Raw genomic sequence first — 23915 nt, 5'->3', positions numbered from 1 at the left:
CCACAAACCTTTCATGGCTATCTGACTAGAGACAGAAACTTTTAGCAATAAAAAGAATTATTTCATATTATGGAAATTGATACCCAGGCCCCTTCCGCACTTGCAAAATAATGCACTTTCAATGCACTTTGCAGCTGAATAGCAAAATCCACTTTTAGCAATAAACAGAATTATTTCATATTATGTCTACTGAAACTGCTGGAACTTTATCGAGTGGATTTTTAAATAGTGCAAGGATAGGATCTAGGACAAGTGGAAACATGGCACAATTTGAAAGGTCAGCAGCGGGAGATGGGTGGAATTTAGCAGGCCATGATTAAGTCTTGAGCTGAGTGGCAGAGTCAGAGGCATAGCTTCAAGGGGGCAGGGGGACGTGATGCACCGGGTGTGCACCCCTGTGGGGGGGGGGAGGGTGTTCCGGGGGTGTTCTGGGGGTTGGAAGAGGTGTTCTGGGGCATTCTGGGGCAGAACGGGGGTGGAGGACGCACCAGTGCACCGGTGCTTTTCTCCCTTGCTAGCCTCTGGGCAAAGTCTGAACATTGCAGTCTTTTCATATGGACTATTGGACAGAGAAAAGTAACTGGTTCATAATTAGACTTGGTTTGTCCGTGCTGCTGTTTTCTTTACCCTGTCTCCTTTTTACTCTGAGCCTTTTATTCCTTTATCCAGAATCTTGGGCATTTCACTTCTCCTTGGCCCTTGCATCTGACTTTGTGGCACATCATAGGAGTGGCTCATTTGAAACACCATCTTCTGCGATACCTACTCAAGGCCATTTCTCAGGAAACCCGCTCAGCCCAAAATTATTATGATGTAAGGTCTTTAAATATGTCAGCCTAATAGGTCATTGCTGTTGATTTAAACATTTGATCAAAATTGGACTGGTAATTCTCTGTCATGTATAAGCAGTGGTGGGATTCAAATAATTTAACAACTGGTTTCAGTGGTGGGATTCAAATAATTTAACAACTGGTTGTTCACAAGCACCATTTTAACAACCGGTTCTGCCTAAGTGGTGTGAACCTGCTGTATCCCACCACTGTGTATAAGTATATGCAAGGCTGAGAGATGCACATTAAAAAAACATTAAGCTAGCCACATGCAAGTGACTTTTTTTGAATAGCTTAGAAGACCCAAAACATGGATGGGGGAAATTTTAAGAGCGCCACTCAGAAGACCCAGTACGTGGTGGTGATTATAAGAGTGCTAAGCATAGAACTGGCTCTGCTGGGAGGCCTGTAATCCCATCCAGATGCAAAAGGGACAGAACTGAGCAGACTCAGATCTTGTATTTTGGTAGTGTGGAGAATATCATGTGACTTAAATGGTCGAATGCAACTGGATCTCACAAATAAGGAAAGGAAGTAAAGAAGTTATAAACAAGGCTCAGCTTCACATATTCAGCAAGGAAAGATCAGTTCAGTGAAAACGATTAGCTTTTATAAAGATATACAGGACAACGACCATGAATAGTTTTCAAAGTCCCACTTGCTCTCTAAAGGTGTGTCCACAGCATACATTCCATCAAAGATAAATACTTCGTTATCTTAATATCCAACAAAATAAACTTGCTTTACAAGTTCAGATTGCAGACCCAGCAAGGCTTATTTTCAAATCATTTTCATTATTCATTTTTTAAAATACATCAATGTTTGACAGATATACTCTGTGCATTAAAGATGTTGCAGGGGTCTATTGGTAAAGTGGCATTAAAAACACACACTGTGTAACTAGTCCAGAAATACAAGTCCCAGTCATACTGAATCCAGTGCAGAAGCATTTCATTGAGTAATATTCTTTGACAGGCATCAATACAGTACAATCTGTCCTCAGGAACATTCTACACCAGCGTCTTCGTTATGATTGCAGTTGTGTACACCCCAGCTAGATTTGCTGCATATCTCAATGGAGGATTCTGTTCCTGAACAGTTCACTTCATCCAGCCAGATTTTTCCAGTGCCTGTTATCAGCCAGAAAGAAGTAAACAAAAGTAGGAATGAATTACTGTAGAACCAGAAACCTACCACCCATTAGCAATGTGTCTCAAAAGCAGGCACCTAATACATTTCTCAGATCACTTAGCTAAAAAAGAAGGGAAAAATAGCAGCCTTCTGTGAAGGAGAGAGAATAAAATTATTAAACATGTAGAAAAGCAAGACCTGCTGAGAAAGAGTCAGCATGGTTTTTGCAGAGGCAAATCCTGTCTTACAAACTTACTAGAGTTCTTTGAGGGTGTAAACAGGCATGTGGATAAGGGGGAACCAGTGGACATTGTCTACTTGGATTTCCAAAAGGCTTTTGACAAAGTTCCTCACCAGAGACTATTGAGAAAACTCAGCAATCAAGGAATAAGAAGGGAAGTCCTCCTATGGATTAAAAACTGGTTAAGAAACAGAAAGCAAAGAGTGGGTGTAAATGGGAAGTTCTCACAATGGAGAGATGTAGGGAGTGGTGTACCCCAGGGATCCGTTTTGGGACCAGTGCTCTTTAACCTATTCATAAATGACCTGGAAGTAGGGGTGGGTAGCGTGGTGGCCAAGTTTGCAGATGATACCAAATTATGTAGGGTGGTGAGAACCACAAAGGATTGTGAAGAGCTCCAAGCAGACCTTGATAAATTAGGTGAGTGGGCTAAGAAATGGCAAATGCAGTTCAATGTAGCAAAATGCAAAGTGATGCACATAGGGGCAAAAAATCCAAACTTCACATACAAGCTACAAGGGTCAGTGCTATCAGTCACAGACCAGGAAAGGGATTTGGGCGTCTTAGTTGATAGTTCCATGGGAATGTCAACTCAATGCATGGCAGCTGTGAAAAAGGCAAACTCTATGCTGGGGATAATTAGGAAAGGAATCTATATATATAAAAAGCTAACCGTGTATGTGTTGATGACAGGGTACCTCAGTAACTGCTGGGCCAATTCCTCTGAAAATTCCCAGCCACTATAGTCAGTCATGCGAGAGTGTTTTTAGATGTTCACATACCTGAAATTTCATACCTGGACCAGGTAAAACACCTTTTTCCTGGCGCTCCCTGGTGAAGGACATGCCTGTGTATAACTGTCACTTTTAGAATGTTCGTGCTGCTTAGAATGTTCACTCAGACGGCCAGATATGAGCAGTGAAAACAGTACATAGGCAGTCACTCGAGTGGAAGTGAAACACATACACACACATACACATGAGGGAGAGGGAAGGAAGGGAGAAGGAGGAGGAGGAGGAGGAGGAGTTTGGATTTATATCCCCCTTTCTCTCCTGCAGGAGACTCAAAGGGGCTTACAATCTCCTTGCCCTTCCCCCCTCACAACAAACACCTTGTGAGGTAGGTGGGGCTGAGAGAGCTCCGAGAAGCTGAGACTAGCCCAAGGTCACCCAGCTGGCATGTGTGGGAGTGTACAGGCTAATCTGAATTCCCCAGATAAGCCTCCACAGCTCAAGTGGCAGAGCAGGGAATCAAACCCGGTTCCTCCAGATTAGATACACGAGCTCTTAACCTCCACTGCCACTGAGAGGGAGGGGTGGCATCAGAGATGGGATCCAGCAGGTTCTCACAGGTTCCCGAGAGTAGGTTACTAATTATTTGTGTGTGCTGAGAGGGGGTTACTAATTGGTGATTTTGCCACGTGATTTTTGCCTTAGTTATGCCCCTCCTCTCAGAAGTAGCGCGCAGAACTTGAAGCAGTCTAGCAGGAGGTGCACCGGTGTGCGTGGCAGCCTGCGCCTGCATGCATTCGTTTCCCACCCAAGGACCGGCGCAGCGGCTGTGTCCTTGCCACAGCCCTGCCCAGGAATGCCCCGCCCCTGGAATATCCAGCCACGCCCCGTCGTGCCCCGCCCAGCCCCATTGGTGCTACGCCACAGTTTGAATCCCATCACCATGGGAATCTGTTACTAAAATTTTTGGATCCCACCACTGGGTGGCATGCAAGGGAAGAGAAGGAGGGAGAGGAAAGGGATGGTGGGGGAGGCATGCAAGGGAAGAGAGAGGGGAGACAGTGTGGGGTGGCATGCAAGGGAGGGGAGGCAGGGGGCCCAACATCTTGATAGGACCCACCCACCCTAGCGGAGGCAAAGGGAAGGGAGGGAGGGGGAGGGATGGCATGCAAGGGAAGAGAAGTGAGGGAGGGAAGAGAGTGAGGGGTGGCATGCAAAGGAGGGGAGGCAGGGGGCCCAGCATCTTGATATGATCCACCCACCCTAGCGGAGGGAAAGGGAAGGGAGGGAGGGAGGGGGAGGGGTGGCATGCAAGGGAAGAGAAGGGAGGGAGGGAAGAGAGTGAGGGGTGACATGCAAGGGATGGGAGGGAGGGGCCAGGCACCCTAGATTCCCTGAATACTGCAGTTACAGTTAAGAAAACCAGGCACGCATTACTCAGGAGTAAGCTCAGTACAGCCACCATGACATACTTTGAATGGCTGCGTTGCGCCCCTCAGAGGGTTTCCTCAGAAGCGACACCCACTGCCACCAACCAAACTTACTCCCAGGTAAAGGATCATGACCAGCCAGCCTAGATGTGTGGGAGGGGTGCCTTTCCATCCCCCCCAAGGAATGTGGGCACACACATCACTGACATCGCACAGTATCAGGCTGCGTGTTTGCATGAGCATGTACTGCTGGCCTCTGCAATTGATTTGCTGCTACTGTTCCTTTCCCATTTCACCACAATAAGCCACAGCAACGCGTGGCCGGGCCACGCTAGTTGATAATAAAACTGCAAAGATTGTCATGCCCTTATATAAAGCAGTGGTGCGACCACACTTGGAGTACTGTGTCCAGTTCTGGTTGCCACATCTCAAAAAGGATATTGAGGAGATAGAAAAAGTGCAGAGAAGGGCAACAAGGATGATTGAGGGACTGGAGCACCTTCCCTATGAGGAGAGGCTGCAGCGTTTGGGACTCTTTAGTTTGGAGAGGAGGCTTCTGAGGGGGGATATGATTGAAGTCTATAAAATTATGCATGGGGTAGAAAATGTTGACAGAGAGAAATTTTTCTCTCTTTCTCACAATACTAGAACCAGGGGGCATTCATTGAAAATGCTGGGGGGAAGAATTAGGACTAATAAAAGGAAACACTTCTTCACGCAACGTGTGATTGGTGTTTGGAATATGCTGCCACAGGAGATGGTGATGGCCACTAACCTGGATAGCTTTAAAAGGGGCTTGGACAGATTTATGGAGGAGAAGTCGATTTATGGCTTCCAATCTTGATCCTCTTTGATCTGAGATTGCAAATGCCTTAACAGTCCAGGTGCTTGGGAGCAACAGCCGCAGAAGGCCATTGCTTTCACATCCTGCATGTGAGCTCCCAAAGGCACCTGGTGGGCCACTGCGAGTAGCAGAGAGCAGGACTAGATGGACTCTGGTCTGATCCAGCTGGCTTGTTCTTATGTTCTTATGTTCTTAATAAAAGATGTGTGTGGGAAATGGATAAGCAGGCCCCTTTCGCACATGCAGAATAATGCACTTTCAATCCACTTTCAATGCACTGTGCAGCTGAATAGCAAAATCCACTTGTAAACAATTGTGAAAGTGGATTGAAAGTGCATTATTCTGTGGAAGGGGCCGAAGATAACTATTTTGATTATTAGGCATGATTCTGAGTAGTCCATTTCTGTATTTCTTGAGGCCCATTTTCTACTGGCTTCCAAGTTTACTCTTTTACTTATGGATGTGCTGATGCTTCTCCCATCTTTCCTTCCTCTGACCACTTTTATTTTCATATTGGGATCAAAAATTAAAATTACCATTAATGCCAAAATGGAAAATCACCATAACCTTTTTTTTGTAAAACATAACAACCAAGTAACTTAAAATGAACAAAGTCAAATGCTCCTAGTTCACAAACATTACAGATTTCAATCTGAAAGTAATATGTGTCATGAACTGTTATGCAAAAGGATCAGTTTTCATGTCAGCCCTTAAATTCCTATCAACATGGGGCAGACACTGACACGAGACTTTGTAATTAAGGATTACAAGGACTCCTTGTTGTAAATAATGCTGAACCAAATAACCAAAAGTGTGGAACTGTCGCTGAAGCTCTTTCAACAAAGACTAATATTTTTTGCAAGAACAGCTTTTCTAGAAAACTAAGGAAGTTCTGCTTTCAGGTGTAGCAAGAGCCCAGAAATATAGGGGAGCGAGAGACAGAGCGGAACATGAGAATGAACTCCTATGAACTTTGGAAAAAGCAGTGTTCAGTGAATAAGTGTGTTGGAAGATGTAACTTGAAGAACATCTGGTGGAGTCTTTAATTCTACAAAACTTGTGGATCTTTGATTTTCTGGACCCATGTCAATCTGGTTTCAGGCATGGTATTACACAGAAAAAACCTTGGTCGCCCTGATGGATGATCTTTATGAGGAGACAGGCAGGGGAAATACTACTCTGTAGATTCTCCTTGATCTCTCAGCATCTTTTGATACTATAGACCATGGTATCTTGCTGAACTGGTTCTGTGGAAACAGGTTGATGGGCATCGTGCTACAGTGGTTCTTCTCCTACCTTCAGGGTCAATTCTAGAAGATAGCATTGGTGAACTCATTCTCAAGTTCTGCCTCTTCTACTTCTGCAACACCATTTTCTGCATTGTTTGAGATATGTGTAATGATTTTTGTTCTGTTTCAAATTACACTAATCCTAGTCTTATTGCATTGTTTATTAGATATCTCATCTGATTGATTGCATTGATTTACACTGTGTAAACTATTTGAATCTCATTGAGAAAAGTGGACCACAAATATAGTCAACAAATAAGAAAAATGCACAGGATCAGGCTGTGAATAGGAGCACTGTGTGAACAATGAGTATTTTAGGAGAAGGATTAAAAAAATGGCAAATCCATTGGTGGGATTCAGCAGGTTCGCACCACTTCGGCAGAACTGTTTGTTAAAATGGTGCTTGTAAACAACCAGTAGTTAAATTATTTGAATCCCATCACTGGGCAGATCCTATTCATGGAAGGGGGGTGTGTGTAGCCTTGATGATATATCTTTTTTTAAAAAGGTTTTGAAGTATCCTGATGATTTATATAGAATAAAGGAAAACTCTGCGTCTTTAAAAAAATCCAGTAAAGTCGAACTTTTGTAATATTTACAAAATGGCATGGGCATGAGGGTGGGGAAATGATGTCACAGGCATTGTCCAGTAGGTGACCATGATGCCTGTGTAAGCACATTCCACACAGAAAGTGTGGCTGGAGAAAAAGTTCATGGAAAAGGCCATTTTCATCTAAGGTAAATGTCTGGGAAATATTTTTTAATCTTACACAACAGCAGAGCAACAGTTGCATATTCAACATAACCCTTTAATTTTTGGGCAAAACCCTTGTATGCTTTAAATACTTTTTTCTCCTTTACTATTTCATTGCATTGAAACAACTTCAGAGTAATCCTTGGCTCATTCCACATATGCAGAATAATGCACTTTCAAACTGCTTTCAGTGCTCTTTAAAGCTGTGCGGAAAAGCAAGATCCACTTGCAAACAGCTGTGAAAGTGGTTTGAAAACGCATTATTTTGCGTGTGCGGAATGGGCCCTTGATTCACAAAAGCTTATATTCTGGAAAAAATTGTTGGCCTTTAAGGTGTTACAGAACTCAAATTTCATTCTGTTACTGCAGACTAACACTGCTACCCTCCTGAAATGAACTTCAGACATGTAAATGTTATCATCACAATAAAGAATGAAGCACATTTATGCAACATGTGCATTATGTTTCACTGGTGAAACCTGGGTTTCCTGGTGGCAATTCTTTTTAAAAAAAAATTCCTTCAGTCTTTGGTCAGGAGAATATATTTAGGATGCACAGGAATACCTTGGCATCACCTTTTCACACAATCTTTCCTGGTCCTTGCACCAAAAGGCAGCGCTCACTCTGTCCTCCCCTAGTATCTCTGGAATCCTTCGATTCTTTTATAGCAGAGGGCACTCATTTGTTCCGGCTGCACTAAGGATCTTCAATGCAAAGGTTGAATCCCAACTACTCTATGGGGTCCCCATCTGGATCCAAGCAGTGAACCAAGCTCTGAATGTCCCCCAATCCAAGTTTTTCCACCAAATAATGGGAGTTCCAAACTGCGTCCCTTACGCAGCCCTGTGTTTAGAACTGGGGCAAAACACCCTGGAACATAAAGCTTGGCTTAGAGCCTTTAGATTTTGGCTCCACCTTCACTACCTGCCATCTGAACGCTCCCTTGTCTCATTGACACTACAGGACACGCAGGCTAACCCCTGGTTTTCTCGAATCGAGAGAAAGATTATTTCCATCGGCTTGCCTATTGAAACACTCTACCTAATGTCCTATTCAGAAGCGTACAATAGGCTCAGAGATTGGCTTTTAGATCTAGAATTTGCAAATTTGCATCTAGCAGCCAAACGAACCTGCTCTCCAACACAACTCCTAATTCCATTTGAGCAGAGACGTATGGCCTATTGCCTCCATACCTTAATGAACCCACGCGCAAGGAGAGCTCTTACCATTGCGCGTTTTAACGTTATGCCCTCTGCCCTATTAAAGGGTAGGTTCAGCAATTTAGAAAAATCCGCAAGGTTATGCAGTTGCAAACTTAATGTGGTTGAAACCCTGACTCACCAACTCTTGCACTGCACCAGATTTGATAACATCAGATCTAAATATACCAACCTACACTTTTTCTTTCAATCTGGGCTGCCTGATCTGATTAGGTTATCTCTATTGTTAAACAACTCGGACCCTGGTCTTTGTGAAGAGATCGCCAATTTCATTGCGGAGATAGTTGAGAATTCCCAGTAGAACGTATTTGTTGTGCTCCCCGTGGGGCCTTTTATCTATCATGTATCCATGCAATTGTTCCTGATTTATGTAACTTTTTCTGACTATGCCAATAAAGGCTTATGTATGTATGGATGGATGGATGCACAGGATGGTAGGATGCATGGCTAACCATCTTGGGCAAGAATGTTTGAGATTTGCATTGACTCTAGTGACATGTTTTGGATGACAGAGGATTTTATATGCTGCCTCCATAGACCTACTGGGATTCTTGCCATCTTACTAGTTTTGGATACAAGTAGCAGAAATAAGTCCTGACCTGGATGGCCCAGGCTCAGAGGCGTAGCAAGGGGGGAAAGCGCCCGGTGCACCCTGTGCCCCGTCCCACCCCCGTCCCACCCTCGCGCACCCCGTGCATTGCGCCCCCCCCCCGCCCCCTTGGAGCTATGCCGCTGACCAGGCTAGCCTGACCTTGTCAGATTTCAGAAGCTAAACAGGGTTGGGCCTGGTTAGCACTTGGATGGGAGGATGGGAAGCAATGGCAAATCACCTCAGTTAGCCTCTTGCCTTGAAAACCCCACTGGGTTGTCACAAGTCGGCTGCAACTTGATGACACTTTACACACAGTTGAAATTAATCTGTCATTTTTTTACTTGGATAAATTAGACATGAACTCAGTTAATAAATTACCTGCAGCTGCGGAAAAAGTAGAGACCACCCCAGAGTATCCCAGCATTCGGCAAACCACCAGTCCGTCACTTTTGTCCCAGCTATCATCGCATATTGTACCCCACAGCCCAGCATGCAGAATTTCAACACGGCCCCGATGAAGTCCTCCGACAAGTCTGATGTTGGGATTTCTTTCTGGTGCTGAGTTTTTAAAAAAATTATGTACATCAAAAAAAAAAAAAAAGAGGCAAGATCTCATGATATTGGCCAAAGTATGTGTTGGCAGGATACGTTTTCTCTCATTCCGTTTTTATTACAAATACAGTGACTGCTAGGATGCACACTGTGTGGCTGAAATTTATGTGGTCCTATTGAACAACAGGTTTCACTTGTCACCCCCTATTTCACATCTCACAAATAATCCATTTCTGCTTCTTCACAGCTTCCCAGTCAACCCAGAGGGTGAAGGTAAAGCAGATGGTGAAACCTGTGAATGGTCACAAACTAGCACACAGCACAATAAAACAGGTTTCACCATCTGTGTTGATCCAGTCTTTCTTAACACTCAGTTACTTATGCATAGTGATCCTAACTAGTCCTTCCAGGTAACATCCTCCCCACCCTCTACCAATACATACTGGATGGTGACTGCTGTTTCATTGTACCTGAAGAAACTTATACCAAGAATAGAGCTTTGTTGGTTGTAAAAGTGCCACTGGAATCAAACTTATCTTAGCATAATAGGTAACACTTTGCTTTGTCTGTCTGAGCCCGAAGATCATGCATTGAAAATACAAATTGCAGGCTCATACAACTATGATTTGCCATGAGGGCATACAGGGAAGGAAGTTTAACCTTTCGACCACCACTTGGGTTTACTGTAAACATTTTAAAGAAGAAAACAGTTTTCACAGGAAAACCTTCAACATACCCTGCCTTCCTTTCCCACTACCTCAAGGCAAACTGAGGCTGCGTGGACATTGTGGATGGACTTAGATGTATGATCTGAATCTTGTCTGTTTGAACCCTTTCTGGGCCTTCGAATCTTGCCCTATGATATACAAAGGAAAAAATCTGTCTGTCTGTCTGTCTGTCTGTCTGTCTGTCTGACTGACTGACTGACTGACTGACTGACTGACTGACTGTCTGTCTGTCTGTCTGTCTGTCTGTCTGTCTGTCTGTCTGTCTGTCAATATACCGACCTTCTATTTTGTTCTTCTTCCCTCTCCCCATTTCGTTGTGCAGTCAGTCCCTGCCTTGTTAATTTCAATAGCTGAAACATCTCTATGGATAGCTCCTTACTCTGCCTGTGTAATTGGTCCAGTAAGATATTGAACAAGATAGATTAACTCCAGATCATATGGAACTTGATACATCCAGTGAATTTCCAGTGCTTTGGAATAGGGTAACTTATTGCCTAATTTGGTAAGGTAAAGGGGGAAAAAAACTAATAATTACCTGAAGCACCCTTTTCACCTTTGGGCCCTTCTGTCCCAGTGGATCCTGAATGAACATCAAAAGGAACACGTTTGCTCAAATAGCCAGATCATTTGGTTGTAATTTTAACAATAATACATTATGTAGTGAAGATTCTTGTCCGTTAACCAAAGACACAAGTTGCTCTTTTTCCTTTATGTTCCTATGCACTGCCTGATTTCCTAACCACATTCATTTAGGATATCAAGGCAGCCCTGCAAAGTTTCCTCTTCTTCTTGCAGATTTCAAAATCATGTGCAAATTCCTCACCCTCTTTCCTTTTCTGAACTAAACAGGGTGGAAATGTATAGATCCACCTGGCATTTTTGCTCATCACGATTTGCTCACATTAGAACGAAAGATAACTACTGATAACTCTAATGCAGAGGCAAATAACCTTATGTACAGAGGAATTGTACCTTTATTTTATCTTTCCTATGGATTACTTTGCACTTTGTATGTTGACTTTCCATTTTGCTATTTTCATCCTCCTTTTCAGAATCCCTGAGATAATTTTGAATTCCAGTCCTGATCAATACTAAAGCTCCAGGTACTACTAAAACTGTATACAATGAAAGGTTTTGTTTGTTTGTTTTTACCTTTAGGTCCTGCAAAGCCCCTTTCTCCTTTTTCTCCTGGTTCACCTTTCTGTCCAGGATACCCAGGGCTTCCTGTACTTCCTTTTTCTCCAGGCAGACCTCTGGAGCCTAAAGAAAAGGAATTAGTGCATCACTGTTATCAAATATGAAAAAGTATAGTTATCAGGCTATGAAAGCATTCCACACAATCATCTTATGGTTACTATCTGTGTTCATTTCACTAAATCACAGTTTATATGTTTAAAAAACCTGGCCAGGGTCTAGTGATGTTACAAAGCCTTTTGGTTTTACCCTGGTCCACCATGCAATCAGATGTATTTTGCGAGTTCCACACTGGGAGCTGATTCCTAGAGGTGTATGGCTTGATTTCGATGGGGAGGTTACACACAGGGAGAGGAGTCTTAGGTCTCCCACTACCACAATTTCCCCAACTTGAAAAAGTTCAAGGGAAACCTATGAGATACCTCATTTGGGAAAACTGTATGTGCCTCATCAGGACATGTGGAGCCTCCAATGGTGTCCTACCAGAGCTTTTCCAGATTGGGAAAATATGCGGGGGAGCGGGGGGGGGGGGGGGGGGGGGCATAAGTTCCCTCTTACATGGGATTTATGCAGTGCTAACTATATGTACATAAAAAGTAATGCACACATCCAGTGGTGCACACAGAACAGTCATTTAACGAGGGTCATATGGGAGATGCCCATTTGAGAGGGGCCACATGCCAGCTTCTCTCTTCACCTGGAAAACTTGGGTGCCAGGAAAGATTCCTTGGTCATTGTGGGCATTTGCATGGGCAGGACCCATAACTCTTTGAATCTGGCATGAAAGAAGCTATTAATAACTTTTCCATTTTAAACCAAAGAGTCTTATTGGTTCTCATTTTACAATCGACTACTTCTCTAGACTCCCTTTTTTTTCTTGCTCTCCATGCTTAAGTATAGCTCACCTTCATGGATTGCCTAGGCCAGTGATGGCGAACCTTTGGCACTCCAGATGTTATGGACTACAATTTCCATCAGCCCCTGCCAACATGGCCAATTTGCCATGCTGGCAGGGACTGATGGGAATTGTAGTCCATAACATCTGGAGTGCCAAAGTTTCGCCACCACGGGCCTAGGCCCAGGGTGCATATGGCAATCTGGCCCAGTGTGTTTGGCAACACGTCCTCCCCAGGGTCTACCTTCTCCTTTCTCTCCCCTTTGTCTCCTATCCACTTCACACCTCTGACTAGGCTCCACACTCTCTCCCCTGATTCTTCAGCTCTCATCCCCACTCTCTCTTCTTCCTGCCTAACCCCAACTGGCCCCACTCAGCTGTGTCCTTTCAGCCCATGAGGCACCCCATTCTAACCAGAATCATCTTTGGCAAGCTGTATTTGACTATAGCCTTCTGACTAGCCAGGAGTTCAGGCCTCCTACAACTCCACTGATTGATGTTTCTCCAGTGCCCAGTCCTGCTCCTCCTCTCTGATCTGTCATTTGGTTGGCTTACTTACCTGCTACCCACCTGGGGGAGCAGCCACTGCTTCACAGTGGCTGGGTGGTAATTTCTGCCCTTCCTGTCCCTACACTATTTCCCCTCATACAGCTGTTTTTAGCAAGTACACACCCAAGAACCTTGTTGTAGGAAAGCAGCTGAGGGAGAAAAGAACAGAGCAGAGGGTTATTCCTGCTCTCTCTAACTTCCAGTTGACTCATAGTCATGGTGCCTGAAAAGGCCTCTCTTTTACAGTGCCGTTTTTGTCAAATAGGCCCTCATTCTTCTGCTTCACAGAATAACTCCACCTTACCTGAAGCGCCTTGATCTCCCTTCAGCCCTTGTGTTCCTTGGAGGCCTAAAAACATTTTCAAAAATAGCTTTTAAAGGGCTAGCAACCAAAAAATATATCAAAATTTTACCTGATATTTAAAAGTCTAATAAATGTATTCAGACATTTTGAATATGGAGACTGAAAAGCCTACTCCTGAAGGCCTGCCTGGAGCCTACCTCACTTTCCTGTACAGTCAGATCAAAACAGTTCTTGTCAACTATGCTGTTATCTCAGGTGTCCTATCTTTTAAAATTGTTTTTATCATCTGCTGTAGCAGATTGGACAATTGTTTTATTGTTTTATTGTTTTATTGTATTTATTGTTTTATTGTATTTATTGTATTTTGGAATGCCAATAAAGGCTATCATGTCATGTCATCTGCTGTAGCCTATTGTTTTAAAAATACTACTTTAAGCTGCTAAATTTAACTTTATTTGTCATTTTTTATTATTATTCTGTTTTTAATTATTGTATTGTATTATTTTACATTGTGAAATGTCTTCAGCAAGTATCTGCAGAGGAAGTAAATGAAGTTCCATTTATCAATAAATCAGAAATAAAATTCTAAATTGCTCCAAATTCTTCCGGGATTTGTGAAGCACAGTGCCTTTAGTGGCCTAAAACATTAGATAAATTAAGGAATATTTCATACATATAGTTCCAGTGGAATGGAAGATATTTATGTTTACTGGCTCCAGATAGGGAAATTCCAGGATATTTTGGGGGGGGGGGGGTTTGGAGAAGGTGGTATTTGTGGAGGAGAGAGAGGTCAGTGTGAATGTGCTGTGACTCTATGACATAAGTGTCTCCTAGGCTCTATCATATACCATAATATTGATGCTCCAAAGCTGTCTTGTTCCCCCAGGGGAAATCAGGTCTGCAGTGTGGAGATGACTGTAACTCCAGAAGTCTAGAACCCATCTGGAGGTTGCTAACCCTATTAGCGGCTTTCTTCCCATGGAAATAAGGGAACTTTAAGCGTTTTGTGTTATTTTTAGCTCTTCACACACTGAACTGAGCACTTCCATCTTACCAGAATCTCCTTTGTTACCCTTTTCCCCTTGATTTCCTTTTGGTCCTAGAAGCCCTGAATGAAAAAAGAGGAAGTATGTGTCAGATAGCACTTCTAAAGCAACTATTTCAACAGACTGGAAAATATTGTTATATTGCCTGCTCCTTCCTGTCCTTTTTCTCCTGGTGTACTTCTTATGCCAGGAAGGTCATGAGGACCCATGAATCCATCCACACCTTTAAAGTGAACCAAAGTGAACTGTGGATAAATTTCAAGAATCACAGCCAGAAAATTAAGAGCTGGTCTATATCCGGCGAGTAAGGAAAGATTTAGAAAGCTCATCCTTTAATCCTGCAGAATAAAACACCATTTTTGCAGACGGGGCAATACACAAATTGCTCTGCAGGCTTATGTGGCATTTTCTTAAAGTTGCTTCACAACACAGGTCAATTACAAAGTGAGACCATGGTCTGGTTCACATTGAGTAGTTTCACACCACCCTGCTCCAGATTTGTTTCCATTCACACTTATGTAAATGAGCACAGATTTAGACAGAAAATCCATCAAGTAGACTGACAAATGTTGGAATAGATAAGGTCACAGAAATTCAGAATTAATTTCTACAATGAAGTAGAAACTCAGTTCACTGACAGCTTGTGGTAAGCAAAAGGTCAGTTAGTAAATTGAAAGCAGAAGCATTTGTTAATCAGGCACTGACAGCTGATCAGCTTCTAGTTTTTGCAGGCATAGGAAAGTGTTCTCTTTATCATGTTAATGTAGAAATTAGAAATTACTTTAGAGAACTAATGTGGCTAGGTTATGCGAGGTAAATTTCCTGTCTAACTGGAGAATACATGACACAGCAACTTAGGCTGTTTCTGCATGGCACAATTATACTGGGTTACAATTGGTATCTTACAATCCAGGTCTATTTCATCCCAGTTTCTCCCTTCACGTGGCTGCCTGTTTCTGTGAAGGAATAGAATGAAGACCAGGAGGAAATACTCCAATTTGTTTCGCACAAGCCCCGGTCTTTTGTATTTACACTGCAAGTGTATCCACGCATGTGCAAACATCCCAGGTGTCCCACGTTCTGATTGGCTGTTGTTTTTGGGTGGCAGCTTGAATGAACGTCTCCACACTGCCTTTTGAATTACTGGTGCAAATGGGGGGAAATGAAGCTCCCCCTTTTTTCCAGTTCTGGATAGGGCTTGGTGCAGGCCTCAACACAGCAAGCGGTAGCAAAAAACATTGGGGCACAACATCACATTCCCACTCACATTCTCATATTTTTGTGGAAAACGAGAGACTCTCCCCACCTCGTGATATGCCCACTAACATTTGGTCCAAAGTACACATCTCCCTAGCTATGCACTCCGAGCAACCAGTACATGTACAGAAAAGAAAACGGGGACATTTTGGGACTCCACTCCTGATTAACCCAGGTGATATGATACCCGGTCAATACCATAAGCAGAAAACGTGCTTGGGGGAACGTTTTGGGAAGGGCGGGCTGCAATGGTGGGCGGCTTGGCAAAGTTGAAAACTGACATGATGTCAGGTGCGGAGATCGGGCGGTGGGAAGCGGGGCAAGGAGATCAGGTAGCTGGGCAGGAAAAATAAACTGGTTCTGCTCCTGTGGTGTTTGCATGATAGTGGGTTCAATTCGGGATTTTTTAAAATCCCGGGAGGAGGGAAATATCTCAGGATAAACCCGCTTTAGGACAGGAACCGTGCAAACTTTGTGGCCAAACCGGGATAATTTCCCTTGCTCAACCTGGGATATTTGGACCATGTAGAAATGACCTTAGAGACGTTAATCGGTGTTTTATTTGGTCAGTGCTTAGAGGAAAGACCTGTATAAGAGTTCCCTAAGAGAATAAAGGCAGGACAGATTTTTTTTAAAAAAATCATCTTTTAAAAGAGGAAAGAAAACACACAGCTATGTAGTGTATCCTTTTCACAGGAATTCCTGGGGGCCCCACCATACCTGACAGAGAGCATACAGGTTTGGCTAATACATTAATGCTTCTGTGTCACATGGAGAGCTACAAAGAATACCAGGATGCTAAGGATCATTATAAACAGAACAGAAAATCATACAGGCAATAGGACGTTGTCCACTCTTTCCATCAGCCACTTGCCTGGTTCAGTAAGGCTATTCCATAAGTCTCAAAATGGCATCAACACTTTGGTCCTGTGACTTGTGCTCTTACCCTGATCGCCTCGATCTCCTCTGTCACCCTTCTGCCCTGCAGCACCAGCCAGTCCTTGTGGCCCCACATTTCCTTTTTCACCAGGTTTTCCTTGAATTCCTGAAAAGCCTATTAAACAAAACTCATTTAAGATTTTAAGCCTGATTGGGGAGGGGGAAATGTTGCTAACTTATTGTACCCTCTCCTTTGTTCTCAGGTACACATTTATATTATACACATTTATATTGTTATGCACTATATCAAGGATTTAGGAAGATTTAGCAGCCACATTTTTGAGAACTATCACATAGCCAAAAAGGGATAGTTTTGTGACTGGTCGGTTGTTACTGCTCTTGAGCCTTTTACATTTTCAGCCTGAATGCAAAATGTGGTCCTCAGAATTGGTCCTTACAAGCACCGACTGTGGTTTTACAGGCTGCCATCTTAGAGAAAGTCCTCACTGAAAAAACTTCACCCACTGTCATATAATAGCTCATAGCCCATCTGTCAATTTTCAATCTGTTGGATGCATCTGACTTGTACTAGAACAAAAAGGAACAGTTCCAGTGTTTAGTCAGTAATTATGGTACATATGATAGGAATGGGAGTCGAGGGGGAAAACCAGTCTCTTGTTTTGATCAACATTTTTAATATTGACATAATGTAAAGAATGCTTTACATTATGCGAAACCCTCTGCCCCACACGAATAGAAATGCAACTCAGAAGCATCAGTAGTCCAATCCTCCTCCCCCCCCCCCCCATGAATCATTCACAAATGGGAGGCAGGTATCATAGCTCGATCTTGCATGGCCTTTGTTTGCAGGGTTCCTTCAAGAGCTCAAATCTACATTTTACTCTGCTGCCCAGTGGCTGTCAGGAATCCCTCTGGGAACCTCTGTCTCTGTACTCTATTACCCTAAGAAGTAAGCCACTTGACAGCATTGGTGAGGAAGTTCTCTGGGCTTCAGTATCCTCTCTGATGGCACAATGACCCCATGCACTCAAGTGACCCTTTGGCTCCCCGTGACCTAAGAGAGCTTTCAAGCCTTTTAGGTCAGGCTTGGTCTTGGCTGGGCAGCTGTCAGTCTTGGTTTTGTCTTCCCACTAACCGTGGCTCTTGTGCCTATGTTGTGGTCCACTATTAACTACTCCTGAACCTTCAGCCATTCAGACTGTGGCATTATGCCACCCAGTGAACTGCTTGCAACCCCTTGTATTTTCTAGTTCTCACAGTCACCGTGTGGCAAATGCCTTCTACAACAGCAGCCTTTTCAGACATGGGACCATACCATCAATGTGCAACTTTTGACTTGCTCACTATTTATTTGTCTCCTTCTCTGTCTAAGGAAGACGTTCTTAAACTATGAGCCATGATCTGAAAGTTCCTGCCACTTCCTTCCACTTTCTTGGTGGGTCATAAGGTTTAAACTCCCAAGCTGGCAGAAATGGCCTTGCTTCCCCCCACCTCCCACAGTGGCAGCAAAAGAGAAGAGAGGGTGAAGTTGCTACATGCTCTCCCCACCCCCCACCCCTCCCTTCATTCTTAGGGGCTTGGCTCTGCCACCAAAGGTACGGGAAGCACTAGACACAGCTTCTGCCCATTGCCTCACAGACCAACACTGCCAGCAGCCTGTAGCACTACAGTGGCTTAAAAATAGGCTACATTTAGAAGTGAGCCCCATTTCCAGCAGTCTGAAAACCACAGGCCAGGCCAGGAAGAAAGAGGCCAGGGCTAAGTTATAGTCATGCAGTGAAAGGATATTTGGCAGGCAGAGTTTGTCATCTGGGGGAAAGGAAGCCATACTTTCTACTTTCCCATTCATTATGGAACTACTATAAAGCCTTCATGTTCTGTGGTAAACACAACAGAAACAGGGACAGAAGGTGGTGGATGCTGAACATCCAGTCAGATTTTCATCTCTAATTCAAATAAAACATTTGCTGGAAAGACAGTTACCTTAGAAACTACTTAAAACTATTTGTACAACATGAAGCTTTTTAAGTGCAACAGCAGCAGAAGGCCATTGCGTTCACATCCTGCATGTGAGCTCCCAAAGGCACCTGGTGGGCCACTGCGAGTAGCAGAGAGCTGGACTAGATGGACTTTGGTCTGATCCAGCTGGCATGTTCTTATGTTCTTATGAAGCTCTTGCTTGGCAAATCATACCTTGAGATCCCATTTCTCCTTTCATTCCTGGTTCACCTTTTGGTCCAGTAAGCACATGATGATTTGCTTCTCCCTTTTCACCTGAAAGACCTGGATGAAAATGAAATAATATGTTTGTGCACATTGTGGCTGTAGTTCTGATATTGAAGGCCCTGAAGCATTCTGAATGACTTCTTCTGGAACTAGTCTGAAAGGTGGCCTGAAGACTGTGGACTTAAATGACTCTGGCCAAGGATGTCACATAGTGATTGCAGCTACGCAATGACTGCCATAGAAGATCCTATTGCCAGAAGCTTATGCCATCTGCTGATTCTCCTCCCCATTTGCACTTCCTTGCTTGAGACTGATGCAGAGACCATCTAAATCAGGGGTCTACAACCTGCGGCTCTCCAGATGTTGGTGGACTACAATTCCCATCAGCCCCTGCCACCATGGCCCATTGTAGTCCATGAACATCTGGAGAATCGCAAGTTGCAGACCACTGATCTAAATCCTCTCCCTTTTGTAATATTTATATAACTCTTTTGGAGATGTGATTCTTCAAAGGTGGTATGATAAATATGGTAAGTTAGGATATAAATCTAAGTGTGAAGACTAGGGTTGCCAGTTCTTGGTTGGGAAATTTCTGAAGGTTTTGGGGGTGGAGCCTAGGGAGGGTGGAGTTTGGGAATGGCCTTAGTGGGGTACAATGCTATACAGCCCACCTTCCAGCCCACCTTCCATTTTCTCCAGGGGAACTGAAGTAGCTTGGAGGTCAGTTGTAAATCTGGAAGATCCCCAGGCCCCTCCTGGAGGTTGGCAACCCAAATGCACAGACACAACACCCTCCAGGATCAGGTATGGATTTTCTGCTGCGGGGAAAGTTCCATTTCACCATGACTTCACTCCTGTGTTGAACCTGTACCTGGCCCAAACCCAGCCTTTCTTATTTGGCCAAAATATACACACCTGGCGTGTATATCTAGTGAAATGTTTATATGACACATTTTAAAAGGGAATCTTTCCAGAGGCATCTGACTGGCTATTATTGAAAATGTGTCTGTGTGGATGAAAATCAGATGTCTTATATGTGCACGTAGGAGTGTTTGTTTTGTGGGGACAAACTTTAAGACACAGGCCTCTGAGTGCTAGTTGCTGGGGGACAAAAATAAAAAGAGGCTTAGGGTCTCTGTGACCCTGCCTGTAGATTTTCTGGAGGCATCTGGTTAGACATTGTGGCAAACAGCATGCTGGACTAGATGGACCTTTGGTCTGAGCCAGCAGAGCTCCTCTTAGAGTCTTACATTCGTAAGAGAAAGCAGATTTGTTTAAGGGAGACAAATTCTGATGCCTAGTGGACTGGTGCAAATCTTGGTTACTACCATGCTGCTGTAGTAATTGCCCTGAAATTATGAGAGAGTAACACAAAAAAGTATTTTCATGGATGTATAAATGTGTAGAATCTAGTGGTGTAATGCTTAACTGGTGAAGGGGAAACCTATCAACACCCAGCAAACCTTGGTCTCCTTTGGTTCCTTTTGGTCCTGCTGTTCCTAAAATCAAAGGAAAGAACACAATTCATCAAAAAGATGTGACTTTTTAGCTTCTGTTGCTCCATTTTATTTATCTAGAACACTTCTGCCTTGCTATTCCTTATGGATATCTATTAAGAATTTTACAAAAATTAAACATCAGTGTGGCAACAAAGGCCTTTTCCACACAACACAAATAAAACCTTTTCAGGTCAGAAAATAAAACGTTTCCTGCAGGACTTTAAAACAGATTTTTGTGCAAAAAATTTGGAAAATATTTTAGTTTTCCCAAAAACAATTTATTTTGGAACTGCTAAACTAGCAACTTTTTTTCTGAAGCTTTTTTCAAAATGTTTCCTGCTTGCTGTGTGGACAGCAGGAAACGTTTTCCCCCCATCCAACTGTAAAGGGCTCTCACTTTTCTTTTTGCCTCTCGCGCCTGCCATTCTGCTGCTTCAGTTTGATTCTCTGTGCCTCCCACCATTTTCTGAATCTTTCCCACAGATGTTCTTCTGCTGGCATTGTGACTAGGCAGCATTTCAGCGATTGAAGGACATGAACAAATTCAGTTTTGCCTGCTGATTACAGCAATGTGTCATTTCCCCCTTTTAAAAATTTTAAGTGAGGTATCTTCGAAACTATGAAGACAAATCTCTCATATAGTGTCTTTGTAGCTTTGAAGATACCTCACTGAAAAAGGCGGTGGGAATGACACATTGCCATAATTGGTAGACAAAACTGAGTTGGTTTGTGTACTTCAACACAGAAATGTTGCCCAGGTGTGATGCCAGCAGAGAAAACATCTGTGGGAAACTCAGAAAATGGTGGGCAGCATGTAGAATCAAACTGAAGCAGCAGAATGGCAATCACAAACGACAAAAACGAAAGTAAGAACTCTTTATAAACAGATGGAAAAAATAAAAAATAAACTTTCCCCCCCAAATGCTTTGTTTTTTCATGCTTGGTGGACAAAAAAAAGCCAAAACAGTTCTTTTCAAAACATTCCCCAAATGTTTTAAATGGTCTGTGCGGAAAAGGCCAATGTCATCAAAAGACAACATAAATAAAACCACCAACAGGAAAACCACCAACAGGCACAAGGAAATTCAACTAGCAGAAGACAATTTAAAAAGTCCTCAAATTGTAGCACCACTTAAAAACAATAAAATGTAAAGAAAATGGCAAGATTAGAACAGCTGCCAGTTAAATGATAAAATAGGTTTTTTACCCTTTTCTCCCTGGACACCAGGAGGTCCTCTCATTCCTGGAGTTCCTAAAATGTAAATAAAAAAGTAAATTTGTAAAGGTGGGGGAAATATCAAGTACCCCTTCTCCCCAAGGTTTCTGCACTCTAATCCCCCCCCCCCCCGATGCTGAGAGAAAGGGGCTGTTGGTTTTGTTGCATGCATTTCCACATCATGTTAGTTCAGTTTGGATACTTGTATGTGAGCTTTGCAAGGGCAAAATGTGCAGTGTCTTCTGTGATCATGTCATAGTGATCATGTTATGGATTACATACACCACTCTTTGATGATCTTACAAAAATATGTCTCAGATGCCATCATCAGATTGAAAGATGGGTAACTTCAGTGTACCACAAGTATCAAGTTTGTTACCGATATTTGGTATTCTTCGTTTTTCTGTTAACTGAGGTGTACTATTCCAAAAATCAACTAAAAATTGTATTCTTTCACTTTAAGAAACCTCCCGTAATATCCCTTGATTGCTCTTTTAAGGGAATATATTTATTTCAAAACAATGAATACCACTAATAGGATGAGGGTCACAACTTTGTAGGGTTGCCAGCTCTAGGTTATGAAATATATGGAGATTTTAGCGGTGAGACTGGAGAGGGTGGGTTTGGGGAGGAGAAGGACCTCAGCAAAGTACAGGACCACACAGTCCACCCTCAAAAGCCACCATTTTGTCCAGGGGAAATGATCTCTGTAGTTCTAGAGATCAGTTGTAAAAGACAGAAACCTCCAGACCCATCTGGAGACTAGCATCTTAGTCACAAGGCAGATGAAGGAGCTATCCTAAGATTACTCAGAACTAATTTCCTTTTATTCTGTGAGGCCTTCTTCCAGGAAAGTACTCTTTGTGACTTAGGAAAATTCTTGCCTCAGAATCAGTGTAAATACTATGTACTGTCTGGCTTGCTATAACTCACATCTGCAGTCTGATTTCAGTAAAGTTATTAGGGATTTCCTAGGTGGGTAGGTGTATAATGCCAGAGAAACAAATTACCATTGTCTCCTTTTGGTCCTGGAAGTCCAACACCTGAAATACCAAATGCATTTTTTGTGTTTAACTATTGTCATAATAAATGAAAATCAGCTTAGTTTTCTTCAAAACCATTATATACTCCCACTGTATCTTGCTTACCCTTTGGTCCTTGATCCCCTTTGTTTCCTTTTAGGCCAGGGTCTCCTTTATCACCTGAAAAATGGTCAAGCATATGCATTTGGCTAGTCAGAAGGTGTAATTATTGTCAAGGCTTTAGCTCTGTCCCTTATTTGACTGAAGAAATCAGGTAGCCTTCTTTGTGGATTTCTTATTCAACCTTATTGATCTTCCGGCCCAGCTGTGTCACCAACTGTATGTTGTCAATTGCATGACATTTAATATAGTTATCAGTTAAGAACATAAAAAGAAGCTTGCTGGATCAAACCAGAGTCCATCTAGTCCAGCACTCTGCTACTTGCAGTGGCCCACCAGGTGCCTTTGGGAGCTCACATGCAGGAGGTGAAAGCAATGGCCTTCTGCTGCTCCTGCTCCTGAGCACCTGGTCTGCTAAGGCATTTGCAATCTCAGATCAAGGAGGATCAAGATTGCTAGCCATAGATCGACTTCTCCTCCATAAATCTGTCCAAGCCCTTTTTAAAGCTATCCAGGTTAGTGGCCATCATCACCTCCTGTGGCAGCATATTCCAAAACCAAACACATGTTTCCTTTTATTAGTCCTAATTCTTCCCCCCAGCATTTTCAATGTATGGCCCCTGGTTCTAGTATTGTGAGAATGAGAGAAAAATTTCTCTCTGTCAACATTTTCTACCCCGTGCATAATTTTATAGGCTTCAATCATATCCCCCCTCAGACGTCTTCTCTCCAAACTAAATAGTTTTGGGATCTCAGTACATTTCTGCATCTTTTAATGAACAGACAATGTGAATGAAAACGAACCTTTATTGCCTTGGTCACCTTTTGCTCCTGGAACTCCTCTTTCTCCTTTGGGACCTGAACATGGGGGAAAAAGCCCCAGTGATGATTTAATTTTACTGAATGCTGAAAGGCAGAAACTGAAAACAGACAGGCAACTCTAAATCCAGGTTTGCCTAGTGTACGTTTAGAAGCTCAGACCCCAGACTATAGCTAGCGTAAGACAAGGACATTCAAATTGAATCAATCAAATCAACATCCAAATTAGAATCAATTTACATTTTAGTTCAGCTCCCCTCTAAACTATGATATGAAAGGTGAGACTGCCTAATATATATATGACCAGAGAATCATGCCTTGAAGAGCCAGCTGTAGCCAATCATATATTAAATAGTGGAAATAACTATGTGGTACAGTTTTTAGGATGCATCGTTTTTACTGTACTGTGTCTAGCAGACTCCTGTGTGAGGTGAATTCTGTATTTTTGCCTCCACAGCTATGCTTGTACCTTATATTTTAGTAAAAATCCTTCTTCAGAGATTTGAACTGACCTGTGTAAACTCTG

The 23915-nt window shown here is 43.0% G+C and overlaps 1 protein-coding gene across 1 annotated transcript in view; it reads right to left on the bottom strand.

The window, feature by feature from the left end:
• Window positions 1-1426: 1426 nt before the first annotated feature.
• Window positions 1427-23915, bottom strand: part of MARCO (macrophage receptor with collagenous structure) — a 28004-nt gene continuing 5515 nt past the window's right edge. The window contains exons 5-17 of the mRNA XM_048486043.1: window positions 23375-23428; window positions 22577-22630; window positions 22439-22471; window positions 21420-21464; window positions 20177-20212; window positions 18681-18770; window positions 16534-16641; window positions 14339-14392; window positions 13285-13329; window positions 11495-11602; window positions 10878-10922; window positions 9441-9620; window positions 1427-1960 (exon numbers count right to left, since the gene is read on the bottom strand). Of these exons, the coding sequence (XP_048342000.1) occupies window positions 1830-1960; window positions 9441-9620; window positions 10878-10922; window positions 11495-11602; window positions 13285-13329; window positions 14339-14392; window positions 16534-16641; window positions 18681-18770; window positions 20177-20212; window positions 21420-21464; window positions 22439-22471; window positions 22577-22630; window positions 23375-23428 (983 nt within the window). The 3' untranslated portion in view covers window positions 1427-1829. The remainder of the gene's footprint in view (window positions 1961-9440; window positions 9621-10877; window positions 10923-11494; window positions 11603-13284; window positions 13330-14338; window positions 14393-16533; window positions 16642-18680; window positions 18771-20176; window positions 20213-21419; window positions 21465-22438; window positions 22472-22576; window positions 22631-23374; window positions 23429-23915) is intronic.

The sequence above is a fragment of the Sphaerodactylus townsendi genome, linkage group LG02, assembly GCF_021028975.2.
Source record: "Sphaerodactylus townsendi isolate TG3544 linkage group LG02, MPM_Stown_v2.3, whole genome shotgun sequence".
NCBI classification, from domain to species: domain Eukaryota; kingdom Metazoa; phylum Chordata; class Lepidosauria; order Squamata; family Sphaerodactylidae; genus Sphaerodactylus; species Sphaerodactylus townsendi.
The sequence above is the reverse complement of the archived record's forward strand: the minus strand, read 5'-3'. Positions and strand labels throughout refer to the sequence as shown.